This window comes from Neltuma alba, unplaced genomic scaffold (genome assembly GCF_004799145.2).
Source record: "Neltuma alba isolate B1F8T4 unplaced genomic scaffold, ASM479914v2 tig00012254_pilon, whole genome shotgun sequence".
Classification (NCBI taxonomy): domain Eukaryota; kingdom Viridiplantae; phylum Streptophyta; class Magnoliopsida; order Fabales; family Fabaceae; genus Neltuma; species Neltuma alba.
Genome location: NW_021636780.1, coordinates 298,200 through 320,089, shown reverse-complemented (window position 1 = coordinate 320,089; position 21,890 = coordinate 298,200). Strand labels below are relative to the sequence as shown.

Here is a 21,890-nt window from a genome sequence, read left to right as displayed (position 1 = left end):
ATTAATTTTTTTAATAAGTACATATATTATCTATTTGAAGTACTATCAGGTACTAAATGTAATTATTTTCTAGCTTACATGTTTAATTAATTAAATGTATTTCTAAGTTAAAACATGATTTGGGACATGTATACTTTTTTTTTTTTTGGATAAGGCAGGACATAAATACTTTGATGCGCATATAATGCATTTTATTTTCAAGAGCCTTCAAACAAAAGTAAAGCCAATGAGTTAGGAAAAGTTGTGCACGAGTATGAGATATTTATACTAATATTTTTTTATAATATATTTAAGTAACGACCTAAGAATTCCTTGAAGATTGTCTATTGCTAGATTCAAGAAAATAAACGAAAAGAAGACAATTAGAGGATGTAAAGTGTAGTATCATACGCTTCTGTACCTTGTAGTATAAATTACTTCAGAATTAAATAGACGGAGCAGAGGCGATTCCAGAATTTAAATACAAGTTTATGGAGAGAAACTGAAGTTCATGGATTCTGCTTTGAGATGGAAGTACTGAGCAAAAGTCACAAATTATTGAAGAGAATCTGATTGGTGTTTGGTATAAACGATTTAACTTTGGCATTTGTGTTGAATTGTCTGTGCTGGTTTTCCTGCTTCTTCTCATGTTTTGGCCTCAAAGCCTCTGTTTTATGCCTTGTGATGAATTGCTTATACCAACTTGCTGATAGTTTCTGAGTTCTATTCAGAGTAGAATAATCAACATAGTATAGACCAAATCTTCTTGTATATCCATATGCCCACTCAAAGTTATCAAGCAACGACCAGGCAAAATACCCTCTCACATCAGCTCCTTTCCTGATTGAGAAAAGCAAATGATAAAAAAATGATCTTGATTTTGTGATTTATTCTCCAGTGATTCATTAGGGGAGACAAATTTATAGTAAATGAAATGGCAAAATATATTGAACCATAAAAGGCCATGCAAATGTGTGCTGCTTCTGTTTATTTAATATTCTTACCTTATTGCTGATAGCAGGGTATTCAAGTGACTTTCCATGTACTTCATTCTTTGAACGTCACTAATATGTTCTTCCAAGGTGGCATTTGGATTATCCGTCTCACCATACCCTACAAAATGGTTTGGTTTGTAAGAACAATGCACTGAAGCTGGATTAAATTAAGAAGATACTGAGTTTTCCTTACCATTTTCTGTAATGAACATTGGAATATTGTTGTATCTGTCTTTTACATGAGTGATCACTTTTTCCATGCCTTGTGGGTAAACACACCAACCAATTGGGGTCTGCAATTGCAGGTTCTTCAGAATTTGATAGAAAGGAAGACACTAATCGATTATGAATCGACATTTTTAATGGGTTTGGTCCATCTAAAAATAATCTCTTGAAGGGGAAAGTAAAAAGCATACTTATATAGTTGAGGCTACTTACAGGTTCTCCAATGGGCACACCATTTTTCTCTTTACTTCTCAGGTATAACCCCTCTGTTCTGGTGATCCCTTCTCCTGATTCACATTTTGAGTAAATGCAGTCTTGGACATAGTAACTGGAATAGTAATTGATGCCAATAAAGTCCAATCCTTTTTGGAGTTTCACCATTTCAATGGTGGAAAATTTGGGCAATATGGTCCCTAGAATCTTCTGCATCTCAGTGGGGTACTTTCCAAAGATGATGGGGTCCAAGAACCTGCATTAAAATAAACTGTCTATGATTTCTGCTTTATGGGTCTGCAAGCACAAAATGAAAGAGGATAAATAACTATACCAATTTAAAGAGAATGATAGTGCTCTTTCACTAGCCATTTTGTCTGCTGTAGAATTGCTGATAGGTTCATACCATATAGCTTGTAAGACTATGCCAATTCTCCCCTTTTGTTCTCTCTGGATGATTCATCCAAAAACACAGTTATTATTACAGCAAAATTTCTTCTTCTTTATTCCTTTATCAACCGAACTCAAGTGGTAACCTTGTTAAGAATGTAGTCCTAGGATAATTACCTGGTACTTGGTTCTATAGATTTCAACAGCAGCAGCATGGGAGAGGATAATGTTATGGGCTGCCATGAAGGGCTCAGATTCTGAGTCTCCTTCAATGCAATCCCCAAATGGTTTAGAACATCGACTTGGGGGAAACTCTCCTTTTCGATAACCATATGTCACTTGCACATTTGGCTCATTGAAGGTAGTCCAATACTTTACTCTGTCTCCGAACCATTTGAAACAAACTTCTGCATAAAATGCAAAATCTTCCCTGCTCATCAAACAAAATATGATCCTCATGAACTTGATTTAAACTTAAGTTCCATTAAAAATCTCTTCTTTTTTTTTTTTTTTTTAAAAAGAAGCTAAATTGCTCACTGTGATTGGGGACTAAGCCAACCTCCATACTTGTCCTCCAGTTCTTGAGGTATGTCAAAGTGAGTGAGAGTCACAAAGGGTTGGATTCCTGTAAGTTTAATACTCCAAACATGCAAACACATGTGAAGAAAATAGACCAATTTGCCTTCTTTATTGATACATTCACAGATTTTTCTCTTTGAAAAGAAAATAAATAAAGATTGAAACTAAACCTTTGAGCAGAAGAGCATCTATTAGTCTGTTGTAGAATTCGATGCCAGCCAAGTTGATCTCTCCGAATCTCCCTTCTGTTCAAAACCTTTGGATTATTTATTTCATTTAATAACCTCCTTTTCTGCTAATTTTCGTTTAATTACTCTTTTGGTTGTTGCTAAATTGTGCTGTCTCAGTTGAACAGATTAGAGAAGCATACTTGGTAAAATTCTTGCCCAAGAGATAGAGAATCGATAGCTGTTGACTTTGATTGCATCCATCAGCTCAATATCTTCCTGTTGATTAAATAAATTTTGGACATTTAATTAATAAAATTAAATTCCAGTGGGCCCTTCCTTGTTTTGTTAAGTAGCAAGTTGGAACCCGTTATATATCACTAGTTTATATATATTGTTTCTTTCTAGAGATACCAGTATGACAAATTTTTTTGGCTAAATGATACATTTGGTCGTATAATTTTGTATAAGGTTTCAATTTGGTCCTTAACTTTAAAAAGTGTACTTTTAGTCTTTTAACCCTAAATTTTTTTTAAAATGATAAATTAAGAGCTTAAATGTTGATAAAATATTCTTAAATGCTAATATATTAAGTTTAATTTTTAAAATATTCATGATAGTTAAAAAAAAATCATCATTGAACCTAATGATTTTATGGTTAAAGGACCAAATGTGAGCTTTTTAAAGTTAATGAACCAAATTGAAACCTTATATAAAGTTAAAGGACTAAATGTATTTTAGTCTATTTTTTTAACCAAAAGTATGACAAATATATTAGATGGGATTCCGATGTCTCTAGAAGAAAAAAAGAATTAAGAAAAAGCAGATCTCTAGTTATGATAAATAATTGGATATGATTTACCTGCAAAATAATTGGAGAATATTAATTATATATCTCTGATTTTAATTAAAGGGAAAAAATCGTGCATGAGACTGGAGGGCAGGTAGATGTAGGACATAGGAATCAAGCATTGTTACACAAATTTATGGGTTGAACAGTTAATCATATGTACCAGGCAGCGATGATAGTGGTCAACCGCAACATCCCCATTGCTGGCATCAATTATTTTGCCTGCAATCATTGATAATTAAATAATTAAATAATCTAATAAAAAAGTGGAAGCTTCAACAATAAGGGAAAGTTTTGACGTCTTTGAACAAAATCAGCAAATTGTAATAATGAGAATATACAACGTTGTGTTACAAGGCTGTCTGCATTAGGAACCCTCATAGGTGAAGTGTGCTTTGTAAGTTTAAGAAATTTTTTCTACCCAACGGTTAATAATATTCTGGGATTGTTTTTTTTTTTTTTTTTGGACTTATATTCAGCTCGTCATATTGATGAGCCCTCACAAATGAAGTGTGACTTATAAATTCAAAAGGCTCTTTCACGTAACTCTTATTAGTTTTTTAGAATTGGACTCTCTCTTTAAACTCGTGTATATAAAATTAACACCTTGTGAGTTTCATATTGAGCGGCCTCACAAGTAAAATGTGCTTTACAAGTTCAAGAAACCTTCTCACCTGATAGTGAGCTAGTCTTTGAAGATTGAATTCTTTATTTAATTAGGCTTTGTTGATAACACTAGTTTTGCAGCATCCATTAAGTTAGTATCAAGCTGTGATGAAACTCAGAAGGACGCATGGAGTTGCAACTAACCTATATCAGAATAAGTACTGAGTACTGTAAGTTTAAATTTGATGTGAGCTGACCTGGTGTGTGAGAGAAGACATCCCAGTTGCTCAGTCCCTTGCCATCACTCAAGTATGCTCCCTCATACTGTTAAACGATAAGACAAAGTAAAAAAATATTACAAAAGAGCAGATTTGCAGGATTTAATATATTGAAAACTTCAAATTCAACATGCAGAAGCTTGTTCAGGAAGAAGAAACCTGGTAAGAAGAAGAAGCAGTGCCAAAGAGAAAGTTGGTGGGCAAAGAAGAAGAAGGAAGAGTGGGAAGAGCCAATATTGCAAAATGGTCATTTGATGAAAGCTGAGAAACTAATACTATCATCACCACAAACACTCTTCTCTCCCACATTTTCCAGATCCCCATTAAGACCCTTCTTCTTCTTCTTCGTCTTCTTGGTAGGTGCACAACAATACAAGGCTGTGCTTAATTATTTTGCTCTAGGCGCAGCGCAGCACAATTCTATTTTTATAGCTTTTTCTCAACTGATAAGACAATTAGAGGGCTTCGTTGTTGCGTGCAAATGATATCATCATATCACATTATTTTTTTTCTGGTGGGGTAGAGGACAGATCTTCCATGAGATCATGTTTATTTCAGTTTTCCAATTTGTGCTGTTTTTTGTTTGGCCTCAACTTCCCCAACTTATCAAAACCGAGATATCAAATTTACAATTATTGGCTTTATAATAATATACTTTTCTGATTCTTAATATAAGATCTAATTAATTAATTTAAGTAGATTAAGAATATTAGTTAAGTTAGTTAATATGATACTACCTCCGGTCCTTAATATAAGACTTCATTTGACTTTTATTTTGATCCTGAATATAAAATTCCAATCTATTTTGTCTCTCATATTTTTTTTTTCAAGATAGTCCTTCTAATAATGATAGTTCTGGCCAATAAACTTGATTAGCAAAGATATTTTAAAAAAGACAACATCTATTTATTACAAATAACTAACTCAACATATTTTTTTAATTTACTCAAATTAGTCAACTAGTTCTTATATTTAGGACCGGAGGTAGTATGTTTTTTCTAAAACGTCCTAACCATCTTTTTTAATTCTCTCATTCCTCTCCTACTTAATTATTGTTGAGAAAATGTCAATAGGATTAATCTAGAAAAAATTGATAAACATGTAAAATAAATCTTACATATAAGACTAACATTAAATATCAAATTATGTCTTATGTTAAGGACAAGATGAGTATTTCATTTAAGAGCCTTGAAACAAAAGGCAAGTCAGTTCACAGGAAAAGTATATCGAAGCTCTCTTGTATAATAAGCTCAGTCTCAACATGCGAAGGCTAATCTCAATTTACAGAATTTGGTTCAGGTTCTTATAAATTACGCTTGTTTTCTAACATACTCCTCCTAATCCTAAATATAAAACTTTTATACATATTAATATAAAGATTTTATATTTAGGATTGAAAGAATATTTTGTTATGAATTTTATCTCGTGCGTGTATTAACAATATTAAAGAGGTTGGTAAAAAAATAAAAAATAAAAAGACTTTGTTTATGAGGGAGCGTAAGTGTCTGCTGCAGAGCGACGGAGCCACATCAAAATTTTACCTTTAAAAATAAAGTATCATAAAATCTTTAACGAAATGTTTTTAAGGGTGTTATTAAAAGTTGAACTGAAGTGTACGTTTAAAAAGTAGATGACATGTAAAAGAATTATTATATTTTACTCAAATCTGAATTAAACTTATACGAGAAGCAAGACTCCTACTAGGCTCACAAATAAAGTCAATGCCGGCATTTTACAGCAAACTAGCGTAAGATGGACGAAATATTAAAATCAAATCTCAGATTTTTTCCAATCCACAACGACAATATTATTAAGTCCTTGCAATTATTATACGTATACGTTAAGATGTTAATAAAATCATGAAAAAAATAAATTAAGGGGGGAAAAAAGCTTAAAACTCTGTTCGAAAATGACTTGAACCGGATCAATAGCATAAAAATGACACAATCACAGGTTTACCAAATTTATACACACACACATAGTGGATTCTGATATGTGTTGTCTGAACGTTAAGTCAATGGCCAATTATGTGCCTGTTTGGGATATGGTAGTAAGCACGTTTCACGTAAAACTCTTATCACATATTTGCTTCATATTCTGTAAATTACTTTTTTTTTGTTTTCACCAGGGTATCATCAGAGCGAGCCCAATGACTAATCCTTTGGTATTGTCGAGTCAAGATAGGGGTGACCCTCCCAGGCACGCTTGCTCCATTCCCATCTCTTCAGAAATCAAACCCCAGAGGTGATGGTTAAGGGACACAACTTCTTACCATTGTGACAGCGCGCGCTGGTTAAATTACTATTAAAAAGCTATTTATAAGTTATTCCAAATAGGCCTATAGTGTGGTTTGAACAATGGGCCCCTTTTGCCAACAGTGCATTAAATATTTTTTTGTAAAATGTATTGATGATTAATATTTTATATTTTTCTTTTGACAGTACAGTATTACTGGCCAGTGAATCATCTATATTAATTGGCTGATTTCCATCAGCCCTATTTTTCATGTCGATTTATTGTATGTTATGATCACTTCTTATAGTGGCAGTTTAGCGAATAAATTGTACATATGTAACAAAATGGATTCGTTCGAAAGAGAAATGAGATATTGGAAATTAGATCACAAAATGGATAGAATGATTAAGGAGAGATCTGACCAATTGCAATATCCCCTCAACTACTTCCGCCAATTTCCCCATGCACTGCATAGTGATGGTTATTGACTCACCAAGGAGAGACGCCTCGGAACTTATTCATGAAAATAACTTTAAAATTAATCTACTAAACATACAAGAATAATGAACTAGGGTTACAAAGGCAGCGGATTGTTTGTTTGTTTAATGTTTATATTAAACAATAGTGATGTTTGGCTTGGTTTCGGAGGCAACTGACTTTTTGTCCAAAAATCACTTTAAAGTTGAATAAGCTTTTTCTGTTTTTTGGCTTTTAACTTTTCTTCACATTTGAACCTTTTGAAATTGACTTTTCAATATACTTCTCCGATCCTAAATATAAGAGCCTTGTACACACGTGTATAAGGGTCTTATATTTAGGACCGAAGGAGTATCATCTAAATATGTAATCATTCGAGCATAAAGTTCTGATACCAAATTTGTATTAGTAATATGTTGAACATTGTTGCTTAGAGTCTGTGGGTTTTGATGGATTTTGGGAAAAGTTCAAGAGAGAAAAGATGAGGATTTTGAAGAAAAAGGATGTGTAATGCTGTGTGCAACAGAAATTAAAACAAGGTATAGACGGTTAATGAAATTGAAGAAATTGTCATGCAAGTTGAAAAGAGGGAAATTCATTGAGCTTACATGTCTTTGTTAAGCATCACCGCCAAGCGTCACACCCATATCTAGAAACATGGCCACTAACATATGCATAGAGACATGACAAAATGTGAATTGTCCATCAAGTAGCCTTAGTTTACAAAAGTTTTAACGGACTCCACATGAGTATATCTATGAATCTTCAGAGAGCTAACATTTTCTAGTGTCCTTGGAGAAAGGGGCACTGACCAATATGAACAAATTACTCAAAACTAAAAGCTTAGCTTAAAGTGCTCTGGCTCGGGCCTTCTGATTTTGGTGTTGTCCTTGAATTCTCTCTTTTGTCTATTATTTTCCTGCACAATGCTGTGTGCTTTATGCCTTGAAATGAATTGCTTGTACCAATTCGCTGATAGTTTTGGAGTTCTCGTCAGTGTGGTAAAATCAACATGGTACAGTCCAAATTTCACTTCAAACTCAGATAACCATTCGAAGTTGTCTAACAAGGACCACGCAAAGTAACCTCTCACATCTGCTCCTTTCCTGATATATAATTTTAAAAAAAAGTCTTATTTGTTGTGTGTGTGTCAATATTTATATGGTTCAGTGGTCTAGACATCAAATTTCATTTCATGTGTTCTTACCTTATTGCTGCCAAAACATAGTTCAAGTGACCCTCCATGTATTTGATTCTTGAAATATCATTGAGATATTCTTCCTGGGTGTTACTAGGACCGTTCAATTCTCCATACCCTACGAGTTTTTATAGTCAAAAAGGCACAGAAAGTTGACTGAAGAACCTACTGAGTTTTGTTTACCGTTTTCTGTAATGATGATTGGTCTGTTATTGCATTTGACATAGGTAATAATTTTCTCCGTGCCTTGTGGATAAAAATTTAACCATTCAACAGGTGTCTGTATCTATAATATCAGAAGCTTAGGAAACGGCTTGGACATGACAACCAAAAAAAACAAAGAAAAAAATTGGGCAGAAAACTAAAGAGGTTCTGAGATAAAACAGTCAATTTTTCCTAAGAGAACCGAATGCTTACAAGTTCTCCCGCGGGCAAAACCATTTTTCTGTGCAGTTTGCGAATATAAACCTTCTGATCTTGAGCCTGCTTCTCCAGGTTTACAAAGTGAAGAGATGCCGTCTCGGGCATCGTAACTTGCGTTGTGATTGATCCAATGGAGTCCAATCCATTCTTCAGTTTCTCTTTATCATTCCGGAAAAATCTGGGCAATGTCATTCCCAGTGCATTTTCCATCTCTTCTGGGTATGTTCCAAAAAGAATAGGGTCCAAGAACCTGCATAGCAGAGTAGTTAAGGATTTACACATTATAAAACGTGTCAAACATTTTGCCTTTCTGAGTTCTATGAACAGACGAAAACAATTGGTTGTGCTAAAGTTTACCAATTTATAGTGAATGATAGTGCTCTTTCAGCAGCCAGTTTGTCTGCTGTAGAATTACTGAATGGCTCAAACCAGAAACAGGGTAACACAGAGCCTATTTTCCCTCCTTGTTCATTCTGCACATGCCATTAAAAAATATGCAGACTTTTTTACTTTGAATTGGGACCTTTGGGTCTTTGATATGCCATTAGTGATTGATCACCTGGTACTTGGTTCTATAAATGTGTACTGCAGCAGCATGAGATAGGATGATATTATGGGCAGCCACAAAGGGCTTCTTCTCTGAATCTCCTCCACTGCAATTCCCAAATGGGACAGAGCAACGATTTGGTGGGAACTTTCCTCTGACATAACCAAATGTTACTGAAAGATTTGGCTCATTGAAGGTCACCCAATACTTCACTCTGTCCCCAAACGATCTAAAACACACTTCTGCATAGTGCTGAAAATCTTCCGTGCAATAATGTCAGAAAAAATAAATCAGAATGCTATGTTAGTGCTTGATATGCCATTCAGATTGATTCTAAAGTTGGTTCTTTACGCATTTTTTTTTTCTCTCACATCAAATAGTTTTGAAGAACGCTGACTTACTGGGATGGGGGACTAAGCCAACCTCCATATCTGTCCTCAAGTTCTTGAGGGAAGTCAAATTGTGACAATGTTACGAATGGCTGGATCCCTGTGATTGATTAGCGAGGTTTGAAGAACAAGACAAGGCCGGATTATATAATGAAGCTATAATTAAAGGAATGAGAGGGAAATTGAGATGAAAATTAGACCTTTGAAAAGGAGAGCATTGATGAGATTGCTGTAGTAGTTAATACCTGCCAAGTTCACTTCACCAAATCTTCCTTCTGTTCTCAAACATATCCAAAGAAAAACCTGCTGAGTTCACTATAGTTCATATGCATCTATATTAGCTAGAAATAGTTGTCTGAAATTTGTTAGAGCAGAGAAGAGCATACTTGGAAATATTCTTGCCCATGAAATTGAAAACTTATAACTGTCAATTTTGATATCTGCCATCAAGTCTCTATCCTCCTGTTTTTATGCACAGTGAGCAAGTTTCCTGTAGTTTTAGAATTTGAATTATATCACAATCAAAAACTAGTAAAATTACCTCTAAAATAAAAAAATAATAAAGGAATAGCTAACTAGAGAAAAGTTAATGAATCCTTACGCTGTTAATTTTAAAAAAATTAACTAAAAAGTATAGTATTCATAAATGATAACTAATGTGACTCTGTTTAAAATGCGTATTACGACACTTGACACTCCCATAGGCCATAGCCTACTTTGTGTATATGGTATGGTTTTGCCATAGAAGATAAGATGATACATTTGGAATATTCTTAGTTATTCCAAAACTAGACGCAAAAGAAACAAGTCCTTGTCTACTAAAGGGGAGAAAAAATTTTGTTAAAATTTTATTAATTTATTCAGCCGCTTGTGCAAATCTAGGAATCATATTTTACAAAACAAAAACAAAATATCGTGGTAAAGCTATTGAGGGAGTAAATCCTTCTACCTTAAAAAAATGTGAGATAAAATGGTAAAAACCATGCATGACGTGAAAAGGCACGCCTTCACTCACATTTTACTCAATTTTTAAGAAGGAGGAGGAGGAGGAGGAAGGACCCGGTAAGAAGAAGAAGCAGCGCCAAAGAGAAAATGGGAGGGGAAGGTAGATCCATGATCTGAATCAGAAGCAGTGAGAGGAGGATGAAGATGAAGCAACATTAATAATAACACAGCTTTCTCACCCCACTTCATATAATTATTTCCACTGCTCCACCTCCCCAATTTACTTATATCTACAAACATATTACATTAATTATTCTAATTAACTTATTCCTAGAAGAGAACTTCATCATGTGAATGTGACTGCTCTTTAATATTTTATTCTAATTTGTTTTCTTATATCTCCTAGTTCTTGTCTTTTGCTGCTGCTGTCCCCGGTGGCTCACTCTTTAGAACAAAATGAACTTAAATTTTTTGGGTAAAACGACAATGATGCCCTTACCAGTCATAGAATTTCGGTGGCTGGCCATATCATATCGTTCTTTATGTTTTAACCCTTGTTCTAATTAATTACATTTAAATTTAGTTGATTCCCCATATCCTGTCGACCACAGCACATGCTAGCTCGGTAACATCATTCCTCTTTCATGTAAATGACGCTTATAGATTCAATCATAACTCATCCATTATCTAGTGTGTATGTACATAGCTTGAAGATGGAAATATTTTAAGTATTTCCCGTTTACAATGGACATATCCAAGAATTAAACTAATCCTTGCGAATAATAATGAGAAATCTTTCTGCTGTTCTTGGAGATAGGGGCATTGACTAATATGACTTAGTTTACTCAAAGCTTAGCTTAAGGGGCTCTGGCTCTAGCTTTCTGATTTTGGTGTTGTCCTCGAACTCCCTCTTTTCTCTATTATTTTCCTGCACAATGCTGTGTCCCTTATGCTCTGAGATGAATTGCTTGTACCAAATTGAAGATAGTCTTGGAGTTCTCTTCAATGTGGCAAAATCAACATGGTACAGCCCAAATTCCACTTCAAATCCATATGACCACTCGAAGTTGTCCAACAAGGACCACGCAAAGTAACCTCTCACGTCTGCTCCTTTCCTGTTAAAATAATTTTACAGAGTCTTATTTGCATTTCTATATATATATATATATATATATATATATATATATATGCTTGAGTGGTCCAGACATCAATTATGCGTTCTTACCTTATTGCTGCCAAAACATAGTTCAAGTGACCCTCCATGTATTTAATTCTTGTAACATCATTGATATATTCTTCTCGGGTTTTACTTGGATCCTTCAGTTCTCCATACCCTACAAAACGCTTGGATGGTCAAAAATGCAGAGAAAAGTCGATTGAAGAACTTGCTGAGTTTCTTCTTACCATTTTCTGTAATGATGATTGGAAGGTTATTATATCTGCCTTTGAAATAGTTAAGCATCTTCTCCATGCCTTGTGGATAAACATTTAACCATTCAAACGGTGTCTGTATTATGATGACGGAACTTCAGAAATGGCTTGCTAACGACAAGGAAAAAAACAAATTTATGCAGATAATTAAAGGTATTCTTAGATTAAAACAATCAAATTTCCGAGGAGAATTTGTGCACTCACAAGTTCTCCTATGGGGACACCATTTCTTTGTGCAGTTCGTGAATATGAACCTTCTGATCTTGAGCCTCCTTCCCCAGGTTTACAAATTGAAGAGATGCAGTCTCGGGCATAGTAACTTGCATAATGATTGATTCCAATGAAATCCAATCCATTCTTTAGTTTCTCTGTGTCTTCCCGGGAAAATCTGGGTAATGTGGTTCCCAGTTCCTTCTCCATCTCTTCTGGGTATTTTCCATAAAGAATAGGGTCCAAGAACCTGCATTCATTTACACATTGTGCCTTTTGTGTGTTCTATAGGCAAACAAAAACAATCAATTGTGGGGAGCTTTACCAATTTATTGTGAATAATAGTGCTCTTTCAGCAACCAATTTGTCTACTTCGGAATTGCTGAAGGGCTCAAACCAGTCACAGTGTAACACAAAGCCGATTTGCCCTCCTTGCTCCTTCTGCATATGCCGTTAATAACACAGTTAATCTTCCTTTGACTCAGGACCTATGTGTCCTTGATGTGTAAACCTAGTATCCTTACTTCTATGTCTGTTCGGACAATACATTCTAGATATTTGTATTTGAAAGACTGATATTGGAAACCATGTCAGATCAATTTGTGTTTCAGTGACAACCTTGCATTTAGTACCTGGTATTTGGTTCTATAAATATGTACTGCAGCAGCATGTGATAGTATGATATTATGGGCAGCAACATAAGGTTCTTTCTCTGAATCTCCTTCACTGCAATTCCCAAACGGGACAGAACAACGATTTGGTGGGAACTTTCCTTTGCGATAACCAAGTGGGACCCAAAGATTTGGCTCATTGAAAGTAACCCAGTACTTAACTCTGTCCCCAAACGATCTAAAACAAACTTCTGCAAAGTACTGAAAATCTTCCCTGCGATAACGTCAAAAACTCAGAATACTATGTTAGCTCTTAGCAGTGACCAATATGAGAAAATGACAAAAACCACAATCCCATATTATGGCTGACTTACTGGGAGTGGGGACTAAGCCAACCTCCATATCTGTCCTCAAGTTCTTGAGGGTAGTCCAAGTGTGACACAGTAACAAATGGCTGAATCCCTGTGATTACTCAGAAAAGTTTGGAGAATAAGGCAAGGTCAGAGAAATGGACTGATTATATTATGTGTAGTTATAATTAAAGGAAGGAGAGGGAAATTGAGAAGAAATTCAAACCTTTAAGTAGGAGAGCATCGATGAGATTGTTGTAATAGTTGATACCTGGCAAGTTCACTTGACCAAATCTTCCTTCTGTTCTCAATAATGAAAATAAAAGTATGTTTCTGAGATTCATTATGGTTAATGCACAGCAAAGAAAGCTAGGAATAGTTTTTTTTTGGGCCTTCCCCCTGAAGTATGTAAGAGCAGAGAAGCATACTCGGTAATATTCTCGCCCATGAAATGGAAAACCTGTAGCTGTTGATTTTGATATCTTCCATCAAATCTACATCGTCCTGTTTTTAATTTATCCTCAGTAAAAAGGGTAAAAAAAAGTTTCAACTCTTAACACTAACAGTTTTAGAATTTGAATTCTACCAAATTATAATTACGTCCTGGAAAAGAAAGATATATTATATGTATAAAAAAGAACCAATCAGCTACCAGATAGCGATGGTATTGATCAACAGTGACATCAGCATTGCTTCCATCGCTTATCCTTCCTGCAACTAACAGCAGATAATTATCTACTCTAATCTAAATTCTTAAAGATCATACCGAAATGAAGCCAAATAAAAGAAGAAGAAGAAGATGATGATGATGATAAACGAAAGGCAAGTGAAAGGCGAAATAAAGGAAGGGAAAGTAGAGTGAGAGGAGAGTTAAATGAAATCATAATTGACCTGGGAGAAGGTGAGTGAAGACATCCCAGTTGTTAAGTCCTTTGCCATCATCCAAGTACGCGCCTTCATACTATATGCCACCATTGTTAAATGAAAGAACCAGATCAAATGAATTTCAGTTATTGAGGATGAGGAGGAGGAGGAGGAGGAGGAGGAGGAGGAGGAAGGAGTAGCAAGAACCTGGTAAGAAGAAGAAGCAGTGCCGAAAAGGAAATCAGGGGGGAAGGTAGATGCACCAGAAGCAGCTAAGAAGTTCGGTAGGTGAAGCAGCCACAGTATTATCTGCAATAATAGAGCTTTCTTAATCCAAGGCCCCTCCATTATCTCCCCATTCCATTTCTTTCAAACTTGGGCCTCATTTATATGTGTTAGGGAGACGGTCAAACTTTTTTCTCCCCACGGAAAGACCTTTATATTATGAAAAATATTTTTAAAAAAATAAATACAGATAAATTTTTTTAAAATACAAGTTTTATAAGTTAATTGATGAATGACATAACTCCACTTGTAAATATGAAAATTTGATTTATAAATATAAATTGTAAATATGAACTTTTAGAAAAAAAAATTTGTATTTAGTTTTTTTACTTGAAATCTATGAGTAATTTTTCCTTATATTAATCAGTTTATTTAAATTTTTTTGAATTAATGAATTATCTCTGAATTTATGTTCCTGTCTGCGTCACTCCCCTCTCCAATAATCACTCGTGTTTGGTTTGAAACTTTGGTGTTTGGTTTGAAAGTTTCGCTGAATCAAACTTCATGTTACAGTTTCAAACAGTTTTATGTTTATTTTTTAAAAGTAAAAGGGCAGCTGTATTAGCAGCTTGAGGTTATAAGCGGAATTAAACCTGTATTTTTTTACTTATAAAAGGAACTTATATACCACCAGACTATAAGGTTATTAGAGTTTTATCTTGACCTTGCGTTTTCGAAAGGTATAGACAAAAGTTGACCTTATAATATTCTTATTTCATAAAAAGTAAAAATAAGCATATGTTAACCTTATTATTTTTATTGTAGACAAAAATATATAAATTTTGTTTTTTAACTTTACATAAAATTTTAATTTAATTTCTTTTTTTAAAAAAGTATATTTTTAGTCCTTTAATTCTAAAATTACTAGTCCTAAATAATGATATTTTATCAAAATTTAATATTTTAATAATATTATTTTTTGAAACAGTTTTACGATTAAAGAACTGAAAATGTTTTCAAGTTAAGGACTTAAATTGACTCATTCTCCTTTAGATTTTTTGATTCCGTGAAATTATAGATCTCTTAGAACTTGATTAGCTGCCTCTCATTTTATTCTCAGATTTTTCATTTTCCTAGGTCATTTATTTATGGCATGTGGGAAGAGCTCATAAAGCTCTGCAGCGGGATATAATTACATTTTGCTCTTTTAAAATCTTAGCATGCTATAAAAATTACTCTCTTCGGTTCAAAACATAAGCTAAATTTTTTTAGAAGGATTAATTTTTTATAAGATAACATTTAATTTTGTCCAAGCATTTAATGAATTTTTTCTAATTTTACCTTCAGATATAATATATTCTTTTTCCTCTTTAATTCATTTATTACATCTTTTACTTATTCTCTTCATTAATAAGAGTATATTAGGAAAAACAAATATATGCCTTACACATTTATTGTTTTAAATTGATTTTAATTAGTTTTTTGATAAACATAATGGATAAAATTTAGCTTATATTTTGAACCGGAGGGAGTACTTAATTTTTATAAAAATCAGTTTTGCACAAACTATCTCCTTTCTTACCAAAAGCTAATTTATAACTACATCCGATTCTTAACATAAGAATTCACTTGACTTTTATTTTGATCATAAATATAAGACTCTAATTTACTTTATCTATTATATTTATTTATTTTTTTCAAGATAGTTCTCGTAATAATAATATTTTTAACCAATATACTTTATTATGGATATTTTAGAAAAGACAATACATGTTTATTATAAATAACTATAACTAATTTTTTTTAATATACTCAAATTAGTTAACTAGCTTTTATATCAAATAATTTATGACCAAATAATTCATATTCGTATTTATATTGATACTGTATATGCTATTTTTAAGTCATGAGACTCATCCTAAGTTAAATAAATTCTAGAAATTTAAAAAACTTTTCAATGATCAAATAACTTGTTTTGGGGGGGGGGGGTTCCTCTAGTCTCTGCACACTCAAATCAATCAAACACATCAAAATCTCGATTACAAATGCCATAATTATGGACTAAAGAACACCAGCCTCATGTCCCATTGACCACAACACACGCTCAACAACATCATTCGTTTTTCACATAAATGACGCTTATGGCTTCACTAATAACTCATCCTTCCTCGGGTGTGGCACATGATCTTAAAAATTCTTTAAGTAAACCCTGTCTACCAAAGATAGACTGACCAAACTAGTCACATGGAGGCGCATAATCTTGTAACACTCTTGCTCCGAAGCTAATTCTTACTGTTTAGCCTGCTCACAGGATCAAAAGAAAGATTTTAGTTTTCTTATTGTTATATAGTATAAGCAATTCTAGTTTACCTAGATTATCTGCAAGGGAACTTAAAAGTATAAAGTGATCGAAAAATATTTGTCGCCCTTGGGAGATTCAATTCTCAAGGTAATAAAGACTCAACCTTGATGTTAAAGGAGACAAGAATGCACCTGGGAATAGAAGAAGGTGCCCAGAATGGCAATGGCTGCCCCAAGGGCATTGACAGGTTGGACTGGCGTGCGGAAGATGATAATGGAAGAGACGATAACTGAAATTCTCTTCATCGTGTTCCCTATACTAAATGTTAATGGGGAAATCTGATCAAGAGACATATAAGATACTTGGTTGTACAAGTGGTAGAAGATACTCTGGGCAGCCACCCACCTGTTCCAAACCAGTTTATTAGTTGAAATCTAACGTTGGCCAACACTGAAATTTGCTACTTGATTAACATAGAAACACGCATTAAGAATTGAAGGTTGGACTTACCATACAAAATTGGGACCAATCTGAGAGATAGCAGTTTGCCAGCCAGCAGCCCACATTTGTGGGCCCTCCACAGCAATGGCAAAAGGCGTGAGGATTAGCAGAGACATCATAGAAAGACAAGCATAGTAGTTCATTCCACTAACAGACATCCCCTTCATCCCTTTCTTTGAGAAAATGTTCCGGAAGACAAATGCCAAATTTGATATCATAGCTCCCATAAACCCTGAAACATTATGTAAAGTTGTCTAATTAGTGGATTTCCTGCACTTCCTAACCAAACTGTCCACTATGAGAACATAATAAGAATGAATATGATCCAATATCAACACTAAAACGTGAAAAAATATGTAGAGTTTAAGCACAAACATGTCAGGTGAACGGAACCCTTTCATTCTCTCCTTACTACAGTGGTCTCTAATACTAAAGAAGATCCTGATTGTGACTATAGTAGAGTAGATGCTCTTACCAGTCATATTAAAATTGAGTTCTGTCACAGCAGCAAGAGCACAACCACCAATAATTGGGACAAGTGATAGGTACACTGGCATAGGGAATGATTCTCCAAGCAAGAACCTTGAAACCAGGACACTAAAAGCAGGTTCTCCACTCTTGATGATGTGGGTAAATGAAACTGCAACTTTTGACATACTCACAGTCGCGGCGACATGCCCAATCGTGTGAGCCACAGCAACCTGCAGAACCAAATTATTTCAGTGATTATCATAAGAAACATCATCAAAACGAATCCTATCCCATCTCCTAATCATTAGTCAATCCCTGGCCAGATATTCTTAGTATAATCTCACCAATCAAAGTTTGCCGCACATGATTTTGAGAGATCCTACCATATTAATGTCAATTCTTATTGTTTGATTCCCATTATTCCATAAATAGATTGGTACACTAACCATACCCACACCAAACAAAAACAGTCCGTCCTTTGCTCATAGTTTTGTAGTCCTCACCCGAGACCCATCCTGTTATGCATCTATTAATATAGAATCTTCAAATCTTCTTATGTCTCAATGGCAGGATGAAATACAAACCCCACAGAAATAAAACAATCTTGCATCCAATTTATCCAGTACACATCAAATATGAAACCACTGTAAATTACACTGGAAAACTAATATATACGTTGACATAATGTCTGCATAGAGTCATAACATGTTTGCTATGTTGTGAAGAACTCAGCAGAATTGAGCAAGGTTAACTTACAGGGAAGAGGGCCTTCCAAAACTCTAAATTGACTTTCGGGGCTTCAGCAATTCTCGTGGCCCATGAAATTAACATCATGAGTGAACCAGCAGCCAATGATAGAGTGGAAGTGAGCCATGGATAAGGAAAAGCATTCAAAACCTTCTTATTGTATATGTTGAAGACCACATTCAAAGCCCACCAGGTCGCAAAGTACAAACTAATTTTGAGCCTCTGAGCCGCCTGAACTCGAGCCTCTTCATCAACACTAATCTCCAACGGTCGTGACTTATCCGCCTCATAGGCCTCACACTCTACACCCCTGTTTCTGGGTTTTGCCACCAATGAGAAATTCTCGGTGGATAAGATGTGAAGAGGTTTATGTGAAGAAACAGAGAGATTTGCGCTGGGCCGAGCATTTTGTGCTGTGGGCAATGTGTAAAAAGATTGAGTGGCTCCAACAGAAGGCTTTCTACTTGAGAAAGCAGAGAAGCTCAGAGAAGAAGAAGGTGCACACCTAATTGCAGAGTTCATGATGAAGGTGCACACCTAATGAACAGGGAAGAAGAAAGCTCAAAAAGGATGTCGTTGAGGTGGGGGCTTTTAAGTGGTTGGTGTGTACAATGTGGGAAGATTTATACGATGATTCCGAGGAAGGTGAAGTGGGTAGGCGAAGAAAAGTTCAAAACTTTGGGCAAGGAATGGTGAGAGAAAAGAGGTTGGTGAGCATTGGAGAGAGAGAGAAGGAAGGGATGGTGAGGAAACCGAAGAAGAAGGGATGGGTAAGGCAACACAGACGGAAAACGGAGAATTTGGAACCGACTTTTCCTGGAAGGATGGCGGCAGGGATGGAAAGAGCGCATTTAGGTGGACCCCACAAAGCTATTTTTGAGGATCATTACCGAATCAAAATTTTATTTCCACCTTTATTGCGAAAATTTGGTTTGGTCTTTGGACGCTGAGGTTGGTTTTTCTTTTTGGTTAAATGGAGGCTTCTTTTTGTTTTTTTTTTTTAAATAGGAATTAGAAACACCAAACTCCAAACACGGAGGCCGAAGCCACAGAGGCTGTCTTGGACCAGTGGACAGGGAAGGAGGAAGCTGGCATGAGGCATGTCGAGGTGACAACAACATGGCTGGTGACAGCCAACCTAACCTTGTATACTTATAAAACTAATATTATATTTACCCAAAAAAACTAATACTCCTCCGGTCCTAATTATAAGACTCAATTAACTTTTTTGAGGAGATTAAGGAAGTAAGTTAAGTTGGTTATTTATAACAAATAAGTGTTGTCATTCCTAAAATATTCTTGCTAATTAAGTATATTGGCTAAAACTATCATTATTAGAAGGATTATCTTGGAAAAAAATGCATAAATATAAGAGACAAAATGAATTGGGTCTTATAATTAGGACCAAATAAAAAATTAAATTGAATCTTATAATAAGCACCGGAGGAGTATTTCTTTCTATGCTGATTGATGTGAAATTTAACTTATCTCTGCGTCTTTAAAAGAAAATACTATGTTTATGGCATATCTTTCAGTTTTTTCTTAAATTTGGCCCCCAGATACAAGGATCTGGAGATCTAGGATCTCTTTAATCTGCTGATAGATTTTAAAAATCATGATGATTCGAATCTCGAAACGATGAATTGAAAAGGAAAAATACAATAGCCACTTTGCAAGCAAAGGGGACGCCTCACTTCGTTCCATTCTTCACCGTCAATCCCACTGCTGCTGCTTCCTGGCCTTGAAATCTATGCATTAAGCGACACTGTGCTCTGTGCAAGAAGAGTCGTTCAGTTCACGACTACTCACAAAACTATTCAAAATTATAAAACCTTTTAAAACATTATAAAAATCATTAAAATATGCCCCTAGTGAATGATTAAAATCTCAGGGCCGCCGACTTTACTGAGAGAATTCAAAAGCGTTTATGGTTATGAATACCTCTCAAAATATTAAAGGAAGAATTCATAACAGAAATCTGAAGTTTTGAATTGGTTGACATATTTTAGTAGGTTTTGATAACACTTCACCTATACATAATGACACATTTTTATATTGGCAATATGAAAACCATGATTTCAAAAATATTTTTTCGTAAAACGAGACAAACTCCTCCACATATTTATTTTGTAAATCGTAAAAACACTTCTGAAACCATGGTTTAGTTTCTATCCAAACACCCTCAAAATATTTTATTTGGAATTTAGTAGGTGGGATTCTCCCAATATTAAACATTAAAACTTTACCCAGCACTTGAAAGCCAACTCATTTTAAACCTCTCTTTTAAAAAACTAAGCAGCCACATTTTGTTCAGTTAATTTTGAACAGTTTAAAAATGTCTTCATTTTTTGGCCACCAAATGAATATCATACCCTTTTTTTGCCAACGAAGATCACACACATATTATTCTCATTACTTGAACTAATTTTGAGCGTCTAGCTAGTTATTTAACTATATGATACTACTTAGGATTGTCTAATTTCTCTATAAAAGGAGCATGCACTACTAATCAAACAATTAAATTAAGATATAATTGGGACGAAAATCCTTTTCTTTTTTTTTTTTGGGCCGGAATTGGGTCCGAAGAAATACTAAAAGAATGTCAACGAATTAATTACTTCAAGCGTTCTTCACGAGGTTTCTGTTAAATTGGTGCCTAGGCATGTGAGGACAGTTTGACCCTCTTGCATGCCTGAAAACAACCTCCTTTTTCTTTTTTTAGGTGCCAAAAAAAAATTTTAAGGGAGTTGAGAGCATCTACATAAATATTCATATTTCTTTTATCTACCAATAAAGTTTTTATATCAGCAGCAGAATTTGAAATCACGATTTTGTAGATCATGAGCCCACTCATTATTAAGTGGATTAATTTTTAGGGGTGTTCACGGGACGGATCGGGACCGGGACAGGCCCGTCCCGGTTCTGTCCCGATGAACAGTAACGGGACAGATTTTCTGTCCCGTGTCCTGGCCCGTCCCGGGGTTGTCCCGGTCCTGGTCGGGACGGGACGGGACCGGGACGTCCCGAAATATTTTTTTTAATTTTTGTAATTTTTTTTTAATTTTTTAAATTATATTTTTTTGAGCTTAAATCTTATAAAAACATCTTTTTTATTTGTTTGGGCACTCTTAAACAAAAGCTCAAAATATTACATATAATAGTTATTAAAAACTCTAAACAAAAGCTTTTAACACAATAAAAACTTGCTAAAAATTCTAATCATCAATAATCTCAAATCATTAACAAATATAAAAACTCTAAATAAATATATCCATAGTTCCATACAATAGTCTTAAATCTTAAAAAAATATAAAAAAATGATATTATATAAAAAATTAAAAAAATTAAAAAAAATTTTTAAAGGGACCGGGACGGGACGACCCCGTCCCGTGTCCCGTCCCGTCCCGTGTCCCGTCCCGTCCCGGTCCCTTTTTTGTCCCGTCCCGAAAAATTTCGGGATGGATCCGTCCCGTCCCAATAAGACCGGGACCGGAACGGGCCGACCGGGACAGGCCGGCCTTGAACACCCCTATTAATTTTTGTTGATATTTGTTTGCTCTTTAATTGGGAATGGCATTTCATCATATGATATCACAAAACATATGCTATACACACAGAGAAGCTATCTAATTTTTCCTAGGAAAAGCAAAACTTTTTGGGGAATATTCTTCCTACCACATAT

General features: G+C 34.7%; 2 protein-coding genes and 1 pseudogene across 3 annotated transcripts; all 3 read right to left on the bottom strand.

The window, feature by feature from the left end:
* Positions 1 to 377: 377 nt before the first annotated feature.
* Positions 378 to 4,649, bottom strand: LOC114725511 (beta-glucosidase 46-like). Of its 2 annotated transcripts, none has more exons than XM_028912032.1 (12): positions 4,442 to 4,649; positions 4,262 to 4,328; positions 3,562 to 3,620; positions 2,752 to 2,827; positions 2,552 to 2,626; positions 2,340 to 2,427; positions 1,980 to 2,232; positions 1,747 to 1,862; positions 1,413 to 1,668; positions 1,168 to 1,267; positions 984 to 1,092; positions 378 to 819 (listed from the first exon to the last, which is right to left on the bottom strand). In XM_028912032.1, the coding sequence occupies exons 1-12, from the start codon at positions 4,604 to 4,606 to the stop codon at positions 528 to 530; spliced, it is 1,656 nt and encodes a 551-aa protein (XP_028767865.1). In that variant the 5' UTR covers positions 4,607 to 4,649; the 3' UTR covers positions 378 to 527. The 2 variants fall into 2 exon arrangements, with proteins under 2 accessions (XP_028767865.1, XP_028767866.1); XM_028912033.1 differs by having other exon boundaries at positions 2,552 to 2,623.
* Positions 4,650 to 7,829: 3,180 nt separating this feature from the next.
* LOC114725497 (beta-glucosidase 47-like) lies at positions 7,830 to 10,712 on the bottom strand (annotated as a pseudogene).
* Positions 10,713 to 11,136: 424 nt separating this feature from the next.
* Positions 11,137 to 18,881, bottom strand: LOC114725496 (beta-glucosidase 46-like). The gene is given in 17 exon segments (XM_028912014.1): positions 11,137 to 11,611; positions 11,722 to 11,830; positions 11,901 to 12,003; positions 12,132 to 12,387; positions 12,463 to 12,578; positions 12,770 to 13,022; positions 13,123 to 13,210; positions 13,325 to 13,399; positions 13,527 to 13,602; positions 13,751 to 13,809; positions 13,990 to 14,059; positions 14,170 to 14,328; positions 16,681 to 16,827; positions 17,000 to 17,022; positions 17,025 to 17,222; positions 17,466 to 17,691; positions 18,218 to 18,881. Coding segments are annotated over 17 exon segments (2,745 nt in total). The 5' UTR covers positions 18,731 to 18,881; the 3' UTR covers positions 11,137 to 11,337.
* Positions 18,882 to 21,890: the final 3,009 nt, after the last annotated feature.

Bases quoted from the DNA above. Each gene is read 5' to 3' on its own strand.
- LOC114725511 (XM_028912032.1), bottom strand. From the start codon at position 4,606: ATGGGGATCTGGAAAATGTGGGAGAGAAGAGTGTTTGTGGTGATGATA. The intron at 1,669-1,746 runs GTATAGTTATTT...ATTTTAATGCAG, and splicing joins CTATCATTCTCTTTAAATTG to GTTCTTGGACCCCATCATCT. The intron at 820-983 runs GTAAGAATATTA...TTTCTCAATCAG, and splicing joins ACCCTGCTATCAGCAATAAG to GAAAGGAGCTGATGTGAGAG.